We start from the raw sequence: 12,562 nt of genomic DNA, 5'->3' as shown, positions 1-12,562 counted from the left end.
GTGTCAGTTTAGAGACAGACATAGTGCTAGATGGACCGTGTATACTCCTAGTACAGCCCGTGTTATGAGGAGCTGACAGAATAAACTGCTTGCACAGGATTAATTAAATCAGTCATCTCCACAATCCAACCCTTCAAGATTAACAATTCAGCTTCTAAAAACTTTAAAAAGCTATGTAGCTCATAAGTTGCTGCCTTTATGACTAATCTTGTGTGCCTTCAGTCTAGAAGATATTTAATACAAAGCAAAGTCAAGGGCGAAGAGTGGAAAACTGAGATGGTCTCAGCACTCCTACGCCTCTGGACTGGTCTATAACTACAGCATGGCAGGATGCCAAATTGACATGTTTTCTTTTTTTTCCACTTTCTTTAGTAATTTTCCTAAGTTCTTGTTTGGTTCTGAGCAAATAAATAGAACTTTAAGAGCATATTTGAAGACAGTGGATATGGAATGTCGAACTGTTTGCTGTGCCCAACATTGCTCCATGAAGTTTAACAAAGAAAAGGAGACAGTGTGAACCACATACAAACACTGCACAAGTGATCAAATTTCGTGACTGTTCACTCGGAGAGAAAAAAGAAAAATTCTGGTGCTTGGAGTGCTCCATTATGCATGACACAAACTAAAAAATGAGATAAAAACACCCCATTCAATCAGAAATCAGGGGAAGTCCCAAGAGGATAAAGGCTTACCCAGAAAATAGATATGAGGAAAAAAATGGTAAGGGTTACACTTTTTTATTTCCTGAGCAAAACAAAATCACCTCTCATGTATGTTGTCTGTCTGCAATAGACTGCAATTCAACAGTTAAACATTCATATTTGGTCTACATACAATGATTTAACAACTCATTATGGACAACATGAACAGTATGAACAATTTCATATGGAACTATGAATTAGCAATAAATGAACCACGACCTCAAAAAAACACATCAAAAACCAGATAAAAGGTTTCAAGAATACAATACTATATAGTGTTTTACTAATAACACATTTAAAATAATTACTCAGTAACAACTCTTATTCACCCAAACTCAGTCTGAAGCCCAATAGCATCCCAGTGTGAAACTCTGTGACATATATTTTTCTAAAATGGCAGAAGCAGCTCTTTCCTAATTTCATGCAGTTTTGTTGGTAGTTGCTAAACACTTCTCTGTTTGTCGCTTAGATATAGCACTGATGAGTCATTTAGCTATTTTTTTTTTCTGGATACTGTTTTAGTCTTAACACAGCCATTTTTACAATTTAATCCATGTATGTATAAAAATCACAGAGGAATTTTGCCACATATCTATAAAGAACCAAACTCAGATTTGAGTTCAGTTTAAGCATCTATAGCCACAAAAGGCTTCTAGTAACTTGTAGTGCATTTTCTCTGGGAATGAGAAGTCACTAGCATGCAAGCCTGTAACCTCCTGTATGTGTATATATACACACATATATAGTATTAGAGAACAGGCATATACAGAGCCCTCATGTATAAGCAAGCACAGCACTCTTTGCTGAGAGTAAGGCCCCAAAAGCAAGGATGGTTTACTAACCTGTAGTGGTCTCTGTTTATCACTGCCCTTAGGAGATTTCAGTCCACTTGTCTGTTGCTGTAAAAGCAGTTGCCTTGCTGCTTGCAATGCCTAAAAGTAAAAAAAGAGTAAATAATTTCCACCGGTTCCTAGAAAGAGATGAGTTACTCATTGCCAATGTTAGGTAAAAGTTCAATTCAACAAATAAAACCTTCTCCTATTTGATTTGTATTTGCTAAGATTTCAGACTTCGGTTTGTTTTTTATTTAAAACATTAAAAAAATCACCTGCAAGTACATATATAGGACTTCACTAGAATTTATGGATGTACATGAAATCCTGCAGGAAATAAAGTTAATTTGTTTGAAGTGCTTGAAGAGGAAAAATCATAAACTGCATCAATAGCCTCATTTCCACAAGGAACTTGTCTTTGAGTGTTCAACTAAAATGCCCACTCCCTTGCAAATTATCATTCAATTTGCATTTTCATATTACAATTTTGAAGCAAAAGCAAGTAGACTTCAAGTGTTACCGGAAGCTGTAATTAAATTTGACAAATCAACATCAGATTATCTTGAAAGTGAATTAATAAGGATATTCATTGAAGATTAAAACACTTTTTGTACTTACAATTCAAGGAGAAACCTCTCCTTTGACAAAAAAAAAAGTGCAGTTTTAATGCCAGATAAAAATGAGTGGTTTTCATTTGCATTCTTAGGAAAATGAGAGAACAAAGAAATTACTACTCAACCAACCAGATCAGGCTGGAGGATGACAGTACCCCAATCAAAATAGAAAATGTTTTCATTTATTTCATGTTTTCATTCCAACTCAGCAAAATATAGTCAAACATATGAAATATAAACAAACATTTCACTTACCAAAAGAAGGCCAATGCAAATTATTTTCCCTATAAAATTATTTTTAAAATGCCCAGTGTTTTAAAGTGGTATTTATTAAGAAATGAGAATATCTGGATCCAAAATATTTCCACTGAAACTACCTAGAGAACTCTTTATTTCCTTAAAAAAAACATTTCAGTAAATAGCAGTTACAGTTTTAAAACACATCACAGTATTATCTAAGTTATTAAAACATATCTTAGATAGAATATACTGCAATAAATGCCATTTGATCACTGTTCCCTAAAATAATAAAGATTCTCAACTGATAAAGAAAGGTACAATTTTGATTAGACTCAAATGAGCTGGTTTTTAAGATAGTTTCTAGTATCCATGACAACAGTTGCTTTGACAAGATGTGCATATGGCATTACACTGCCAGCTGGTGTGAACAATGTTTGAACTACTGCATTGAGATGCTGAGCAAACAGAAAAAGTTGCCACGTCTTAACCCTCAGGGAAGGCAGTCATCCCCTGATCAATTATGAAAAGACAGAGAGAGGGCTGCTACAGTCTGGCTCCAAGCAAGTTTTCTGAGAAGGAAGGCAGACATAGAAAACTAAAGTAAACAAACTGAATGCACTAGCACCATCTCCTAACAACATTGATTCGTCTCCCCATAGAAGGCTCTGGTATAAAGTTTGCAGAGCAGACTTTTAACATTTGGAGACATTCCCACAACAATCCCCATATTGTTTCATCAAATTCTCAAGTAATTACAGGTCAGCTTTACAAAGACTATACATTCCTCTCAACCTAAGCAACGAGATGTACAGAACCAGCTTCTGTCCACCAAAAATAAATAAAAGTTAATATATTTCAAAGTGCACTTGAAATATTTTGTTACCAAGGAACCAACTGGATGTCCTGTTTCCTATGTGAATAGCATAATCTCTTCTGCACTCAGTTCTTGAGCAGATCCTAAAGGACAATCCTGTCTAAGATCAGAGATAAATATATCTGTTGATTTCAGAGGCACTATGATTTGGTCCAAACATCTTGCAGTGGTTTAAGCACAAAACATGGATTAAATGCATGAACAGAAGATGTATGGTGAATTTATAATCCTTCTCAATCTTTAGAGCTCTCTGAAAGGGAAACTTGAATGGAAGTGAGAGAATTGCTGCACGATTCATGGGAGACTTTACAGGGAAACCAGCCTTACTACTCAGGGTGATACTACTACAAGAATCAGAAAAGAGATACAGAAAACAGGAAAACATTAAAAGATAATGGTATTTTTTATATTTCTGGTGGATACCAAAAATTCATTACATGACTTCTATTTTTTTGGGGAAAAAAAATAAATGACAAAATGCTGATGTACACCTGCAAATAACTGAAACATTGAGCAAATTGTTTCAGTTGTTTCAGTGTCCCAGTCTTCCTTAGCAGCAAAGTCACTTCATGTCAATACAATAAACCAAGCAAGCAAGCATCTGGTAAAGCTTTACGTTTACAGTACTTGAAAATTAGAGAATTATGGTATGCTGCAGCTTAGATTTAAGCTAAACAATATAACTTCAAATCGTGGCCAGCATGCTCCCGTGGAATCAGCCTAAGAAAGCATGACTTCTTATCGCTAACTACAAAAAGAGTCACACTTTATGAAAAAGCAAGGCAGCACAACAGGATATGTTTGCATAAAAGGCTCTACTACTTAAACTATTTTGATTCATATGTGCTGGTCGGGATATCTTTAAAGAAGTAAAGGCTTATCTTTTAATACAGAATGTCTTATAAATGATGACTACCTGAATACTTCAGTGATCTTATTGTGGCAGTTTAGATTATTGTAAACACAGGAGATAGAAGAAGAACAGAAAACAATTTCAAGAGATCAGAGATGATTTAAAACTCATAAGGAGAAATCACTGTCAGCCTTTGTTCTTATAGCAGCTATCATATGGTACTTTTCCTCCCAGTGTGCTGCTTAACTTCAGATTTTGCCACTCAGTAAACAACTTCCCAGAAACACATTGTTAATTTCAAAGGATTATTACTGGTGTTATTCATAAGCAAAGATTATGAGACTATAAAACGTTCAATTCTACCAATTCATTTGCTGTTATTAAATATTTGCAAAACAAATTGACAACTTGAAAGTGCCTTTAAAATTCACAGTTTAACAAGTACACTTCAAGTAAACACCCACATATCATTTATAATTTTCTGTGAACTAATCTGACAATAACTCGTGGTCTAAAAACAGTTCCATGAAGACAAACTATCAGATGTTTATAAATCTGGCAGATGAAAAGTATGTAGAGTCCTACCTCAAGTTAATAGCAGTAAGAATGGATTCTAAGGCAGTCAAAATTGTATCTAGTTTCCAGTAACATTTGTTTCAAATTTAGAAGGCACATTTCCTAATTAAGTTATCTGAATTAGTAAAATCATACAAAAAACGTCAATGTAAACAAAAGCAATAAAAAGAACTGGGGATAAGAAATTATTTTAATAATGCAAATGAAAATCATTATAATTCTTTAAGTAATGGCTGTATAAGCAGGAAATTTGGGCATATGGTTTCCAGAACTCACTGTGTCTTCTAGTAAAATATTTATTGGGAGCATTACTTCTTAATATTTACTGTGCAGCTTTGGCATAGCTAAAACATAAGCAGGAAAAAAAAAGGAATTAACTGCACATAATTCACCCTATTAAGTTGATAAATTGCAGTAGATGTTGCAATTTGTTGGCGATAATGCTATGAGATATAACTTTCTGTAATTTTTTTATTCCAAACCCTTGTATTCCACTTAAGCATGCGTTGAAATAATTTTGCAAGTTTTATCACTTTAACAGAGTGAAAGCTGTCACTAAATAACGGTAAACTTATTACTTTGTCTTTTAAAAAATAAATATATGTATATTTTTGGGAAACAGACACCACTGATACTTCTCTTTTAAAAGCAGGAATGTTTAACCTATCAGCCTGTTGCATTTGAGACGTTAAAATGAAAAATGACATCTACACCCATTAATATCGTCAATGTATAAACAGCACAGCGTGACACATTCTTGAGAGCTGAAGGCTAAAAAATCTCTCTGAAACATAAATAACAAAGCACTCAGAAGCATATTTGATGTTGATATTCATCTCTGAGAAAAACACTGCTGCCTGGGCTTCTTATGAAAATAGATGCAGCCCAAATGGATCTCCTGTAATTGGTTTCAGATAGCGAGGTCAAAAGAAATATGATACAAGAAACTATTATGTGGAACAGGCGAAACAAGAATGTTTATACAGGCACTCCCTATTTATACTGACAAGAGGTGTATACTTTGCAGATAACCAGAACCAAAAAACTTGCCAGAAGACAACCAGATTCTTTGCTTTTTCTAACTCCAAATCCCTTTTTTTTTTTCCGAATGACTGCATACTCTAACATTCCTGCTGAACTTAAAATAAGTATTTGAACATAATGTAAGTTTCCTAATGGCTGAATATGTCAAACAAGAGTCATCTCACTGGTAGAACTATGTAATCAAAACATATCAATATGCTAAGTTGGATTGAATAACAAGTTAACCAAATGATTATATAGCTACATTTATTACATAAACCCTTTAGGAAAATCTCTTCCCCTTTACACCCTGCTGTGGGCTGATTCTCTAGCTGGCTCTGAACAAGTGTTCAGTTTCAGGCCACTCACTCCAAGAAAGACACTGAAGCACTGGAGCACGTCCAGGGATGGGCAATGAAGGTAGTGAAGGGTCTGGAGTACAAGTCTGATGAGGAGAGGCTGAGGAAACTGGTTGTTTAGCCTGGAGAAGAGGAGGCTGAGAGGAGACAGAATCACTCTCTAAAACTACCTGAAAGGAGCTTGCAGCAAGCTGGAGGTTGCTCTCTTCCCCCAAGTAACAAGCAATAGGAGAAGAGGAAATGGCCTCAAGTTACTCCAGGGGAGGTTTAGATTGGATATTTTCACTGAGAGGGTCGTTAAACATGGGAACGGGCTTCTCAGGGAGGTGGTGGAGTCTATCCCTGGAAATATTTAAAAGATGCATAGATGAGGTGCGGAGAGACATGGTTTAGTGGTGGGATTGGCAGTGTTAGGTTAGTGGCTGGGCTCAATAATCTTAAAGGTCTTTTCCAACCAAAACGATTCTCTGATTCTGTAAGGAGCCCAGAATTACCCATAGTTGTGTGAGATCCTCAAAAGATAGTGACAGAAAGACCATGCTGTTCAATGCCTGCTTAGTAATACTCAAATGGTACTATTTAACCCTTCTTTCTTGCTGACTGTATTTTCCCAGAAAGTTCTCTAATGAATATCACAGCCAGTCAGCATGGTAGCTTATAATCTTTCCAAATGGAGTAGCAAAGCATTTAGAACTACTCTAAGAATCCTGAATTTAAGATGACCCAACTCCTTTCCAACAGCAGCCTCTTCGTGAGACTTGACAGCAAAAGCAAACTCCCATGCACACTAAGACAACTTCATTTCCTCAGCTAATGCTCTAAGCTACAGAAAGACGATAAAACCTGTGGGCTGATGACAAATGCGTCACACTAGAGAGCTTGGGAAGTCAAGGAAATCCTGTATGTAACTAAAATCCAAGCCACAAAACAAGCCTGATTTCACCAAGAAGCATAAGACTGAATAATTATTACAATGTTTTCCTATGGAGTAGAAATGAAGCATCAGACCTCAAGGAATGTAGTATTTAAGAAATACAGATGGTCACTAAGAAGCATTTCACTCAGTAACATCAAAGTATGAAATGACTCAAGCAGAAAAAGATCTGTCTTTCTCCTGTATCTAGATTAGCAGCTGCAGACAGCCCTAATGTGCAATATGTGCAATTTCAGTAACTAAACTACAGTAGGATGCCCTGTAGCCTTGCTTAGTAGTAGACAACAACCCTGTAAGAGGACTAAAATGCTTGATAATAAACTATGCTCAAGAAGATGAAGCAAGAACCTTGGACATTGTATTGTCATTCCAAGTACTCCTACCACCAAGTTGCTAGATAGAAGGCAGAATACAACAGACCTTCAACTGTTTCCCCAGAAAGTGGTAGTGGCCACTAAGGGCTATACTGAGCCCAGCCCCGCAGACCATGATTAAGTGAGCATTGTGGCTACAGGAATTTGTGCAAATGAATGCCTTGTTTCTGGATCCATAGGCTGCTCACTTTTCCAAGACTGTCCAGGACAGCAATTCTCTGTGCCTGGTGAATTTCAAGATAAAAAGGCAGAGTACTTTGCAGGTGAGGTGGCAAGTGTGGAAAGCTGTCCTGGATCACAGTTTAACTTACGTGCTTAGATTCCTCACGTGTCTCATCTTAGAAATGTAAGAATTTCACTGGATCTGGCCCTCATTTCCTTGAACTAAAAGCACCTTGGGTTTTTTGTTTAGTCTTATTTTGTGTGAGGTTTTTTCGTTTCTTTGGATGCTAATGCCAGTTTCAGCATACTAAGGCTCTAACTTTGATTCAGATTTCTGGTCTCTGCAATACAAACAACACTAGAAGAAGGGATCCTCAGTCTACCTGAGCTGCTGTTCTGCCCTGATGTTATCCAGGATTAATTTGCAGCTGAAGAGAAAAAGTAACAGTAATAAACTGATGAATGCAACATGAAGTCTCATAATGCTGTTTAATAAAAGGAAATTAATCACATAATTGTCATAAACCTATTTTCAAACAGCAATCTATCAGAGAGAAATTATGCATCTGTAGTTATTGACCTTTCATTTTAGCATGACTGATTCGTAATTAGACCAGTTTTGTGAAAAATAATAGTTAATTACTAGATTTTTTTCACTCTAATTGTTTTGGCTTTTTTTTTGTTTAGTGTCTTTCTTACTTTCCCATGTGAAGGATGCTAAATAAATACAAGGGACTAATAACTTCACAGCTAACATGTTTCATTTTATAAAGCAAATTTAGCTTCTCTATATATAACACAATTTAATAGATACTAAACACTGATTCAAAAACAACTCTTTCATTTTTCCTGTCCATTATTTGTCTGACTGAGAACAAAACCCACGTAACAGTGGCTTGCTTCAATTCCTGGTGGCATTAGCAGGGCTCTTCCTTGCAGACATCAATCTGAACCGGTCACTAGGACTATAGGCCAGATCCATAACCTGGTCCATGACAGCAAACCCAAATGCCATCTCCAAAGCTCAGACCACTTGAAGAATGCAAGTGTTAGGGTTAGGAGGGATGAGAGGCCACAGCACCAAAGCTGTGCTCCAATCTGACAATCTCCTTCCTTTCATCCCATGTGCCTAAACTTAACTTTCCTTTGGTGAACACAAGAGTTGGCAGTCTAGCCTACTTCATTTCTACTACTTACATTACACAGTGGTTAACTGAATTGGTGAAATGAAAATAAAAACAGTTCACACATTGAATACCAGCACACAAATGCCCTGCCACTGTTGTTTTCTTCTATGTGGCATTATTTTTAGAGAATTGGAAAATATAATAGCTAAATGGAAGAGTTAATCCATTAGTTTTACATGAACAGAATGTGGCAATGGTGGCATGTACTAGTTTTCCACATGAAAACTGGTCTGAACTATTTCACATAAAAATCAGCTAGCAGATATGTAAGAGCTATTTAAGTGTATGGGAAAAAGAAGAACACTCAATATAGCTATCCTATGTGTGAATCCAGAAATAAAAAAGGTCCTTAAAATTATTATATGTTCATGCAATATTACATATATATGACACAAATTTTTAGGTATCCTCGATTTGAAAGGAGCTGGTTAAAAAAAAAATCTTTTCACGTCTGTACATTGTAGACATTCACTTATTGGCTGTGAAGCCTACTTTCAATTAAAGCAGTCTGAAACAACGTCGTGTTGGCTTAGGTGGAATAATAGATGGTTTGATAACTTATAGATAGGAAAGGAACTGATGCAAATGAAAGCAAGAGTGATCTCATTTGTACTAAAACCAAAAAGCAGAGCAAATGTGGGAGGAGAAAGAAACACAGTATCAAGGGAAGCATTATAACATCAAGCTGTTAGAAGGCACCAGTTTTTAACTGATAAAAACCTGAAAGGGAGAACTGGAAAATAAAGACACTGAAATCAGTATTGAGATTATTAGGCATATGATTAACGGAATCATAATCAAGATATAAACTAAAAGGTAAGGCAGATATAAACCAGAAGGAAACATGCACTGAAACATTTTGTTCTGGCCAATAGTAAGGTTCCTAGAATAGAATAGAAAGATTTGAGAGGACAGATGTGAGGGCTGATTAGTTTTGTTAAGTAATACAGAGAGGTAAAATAACATGTGAAAAACAAATGCCAAAACTATATTTACTCTAGCCTTGGCCATTTAGAAGACAGAAATAAATACCTCTATCTTTAGAGCTTATTTTCAATTAAATAACATTCCACACAGTGACTGGTAGAGGAGTGCTGACACAAACCACCATAAACATAGATTCCTCACCCTGATAACCTGTGAGCTAGGAATCAAAGCGATTCATCACAAAGTATGGCTCTACATGGAACCAAAATAATCACAAAAAAAATTAGAGTAATGTTGTGACTCTAACTCTCTCAGCCAACCAAAACTTGAGGAATCACATATTTATTGAACAGTTACTGATTTATAGGGCTCCAATTATTTGAACAGTCACTGAATTGATTTACCACTGGCCTTACAAATTCATATCCAGAGACAGGAGTGAGATTGGCAGATACAAAAGGAAATATCAAGGTGTTCATATTAGGCTTTTGCTCTATGTGAGTAAAGCACAACAGCCATTACGAAAATGTCTAATTGATAACCAGTGGAGAACAGTCCAAGGCTGGGTTTCACACTAGATATTATAAACTTTCAAAATATATTCAATAATCTAATTATTGATATTCAGTTCATACAAGGATACAATTTAAAGAAATCTGAAGTTTAACACGTATATGATGAATAACACATATGAAATACATAAACCAATACTTCCATGTTATTACGATGAAAACAAACTGAGACGTAGAGATAGAAGTGTCACATACAAAACTGGGGTCTTTTTCCACTTGATTCAACTTTCTAAAGACTCAGTTAGCAAACCATACCCAGCTTGGAATACAGTGTTCCAAAAAGATGGAACCATCTAACCAAGGACCAGACAAGAGCAGTAATAATGAGAAATTCTGACCTATGGGATAGCAGAACTCTGATCACAAAAGCAAGGAAACAAATCCTAAAGCAATAGCAATCTTCAGCAAGTTTCTGCACAGATGGAATTAACAATATTCCTTGAGTAGGACAAGCAAGAAAAACCTTAAACTGAATCCAAGGACATGGAATTAAATATAAAAACAAATTTTCCAATGGTTGGGATAGTGGAGAAGTACAATCAATCGTGTAGAAAATGCAAAATTCTTGTTACTGGACCTGTTTAAGAAGTATCTTCAGAAATGGCTAAGAGTAGTGATTCTGCTCTAGGACATAGATTTTTACAAGAGTCTTCCAGCCCTATTTTACTTGATTGTGTGTTTCCTATGAAAGCATGCCAAGTTCAGATTACTGTGATGTCTAACACCTTGCTACATTTCAAATAACACCATCTTCTCATAAACTGCGTATCATGAAGCTTCAGCAAGGTTTGTTTCTATGGTGAGTTAACAGCGGAGGATCAGTAAAAGCTGCGAATACGAACTTGCTCTTTGGAATTTTCTGACCTTACATGCCCACTATCCTTGAAATTGTGGACCAAACAGAGAAATAATTTATACAGAACAGGAGATGGCTTAGAATTAATTGCTCTGTGCCTTAATTGCAGTCGGAGCCATCTGGGCAGCATTCTTGTGTCTTCACTACCAAATATGGGCACAACAGTGTCAGGAAAAAAGATTTTCTAGATATTACAATTCTTACTATATACAATGCAGGTCTAGCTGAACTGAAGATCTAGGAAGAAGAGAGAAAAACAAGGCAACAATGAGAGTCTGAAGCACGGCTTAGTCAACTTCAGTCACATATGTCCACCAAAAAACCCAAAACAAAAGCAGATTGACTCATTACTGTCATTTATTGTGAGTTTGACTCTAAAGCTACAATAATAAAACTTACAAAGTATCTTTCATAACCTGATTTCAATAATGTTTTTAACAAATTAATTTTACCAAAAGTTACTACATAGTCTAAGCCACTTAAAAAACCCAGTTGGTACTGTTAAAAGCTAAATCAGCTCAACTGAAATCCTAGAGTCCATTGTTTGTTTGGTTTTTTTATGGATACTTTTGTAATGCTTTTCAAAACTTCAGTTGTTATAAAGAGCTCCAGTTATGTATTCAATGCAAGAATAATTAGTGGAAGAAACAACAAACATGAATGTAAAAAGGCAATACAATAACAGCCATTTTATCCATATTTTTTCAAGGTTTCTGATAAACCACTTTTAGGAGAGAGAGGTGCATTCCTGTTTGGAGCTGGGTTTTCTTTTGAATCAAAACAATAAAACCACTGATATGAGAGCACAAAGTAAATTATGCAAATAAACAGTCAATTTTCTAGAGACTAGACTTATCAATGGTGGCATTCAGAAATAGTTATGAGTATGCTGATAACATGTGTGGATCTAAACTCCTTGGAATTAGTATTAAAATCCGTTTCTAAGTGTGGACTGTGAGGTTCTTGAGGAAATTGTATCATGACTTCTAATTAATTTACGTGTATATATATGCAAATAACACACACATTCAACTAAATGCCTTTTTTCTTGAAGGAAATGCTTATATTCTGTGGAAAACCCAAAAAAAGTAGCACTGGTTAGCTTTGCATCTCCCTGAAAGAGCTATCTGCATTTGTGAACTACTCTCAACTCAAAGCCTGTATTACAATTGCTGCTTTCCTCTGGGGTTGCTTATCTACCTTTTAACTCTTTTGGTGCATGTTGAGATGATCTAGCAGGCTTGATCCAACATGCAGACCTCAATCTCTGAAGAATCCCAATCTTCAGGTTCTTGCTGTAGCTGGCAAATGAGTTGTATGTTTTGACGGGTAGCCTTAACAGTCCGTGTAGACTGAGCTACTGAGAAAGCATTCTCCACTTTGGGGACTTTTACGAGTGAAAATTAGAAAGAGTGAAATGACAAAGAGCTTTAATTTTAAGCTAAAATGCAACTGAAGACAGACAGGCAAATGTCCT

The 12,562-nt window shown here is 35.9% G+C and overlaps 1 protein-coding gene across 6 annotated transcripts in view; it reads right to left on the bottom strand.

Moving 5' to 3' along the window:
* Positions 1–12,562, bottom strand: part of FOXP2 (forkhead box P2) — a 417,694-nt gene that overhangs the window by 120,755 nt on the left and 284,377 nt on the right. For 5 of the 6 annotated variants that reach the window (XM_062017501.1, XM_062017492.1, XM_062017511.1 and 2 more), the window contains exon 5: positions 1,544–1,633. In XM_062017501.1, coding sequence (XP_061873485.1) covers positions 1,544–1,633 — 90 coding nt within the window. Of the gene's footprint in view, positions 1–1,543; positions 1,634–12,562 lie in introns of those variants that run through there. The other variant, XM_062017538.1, reaches the window with a different exon arrangement.

This window comes from Colius striatus, chromosome 1 (assembly GCF_028858725.1).
Source record: "Colius striatus isolate bColStr4 chromosome 1, bColStr4.1.hap1, whole genome shotgun sequence".
Lineage (NCBI taxonomy): Eukaryota > Metazoa > Chordata > Aves > Coliiformes > Coliidae > Colius > Colius striatus.
This window is presented reverse-complemented; position numbering and strand designations above follow the sequence as displayed.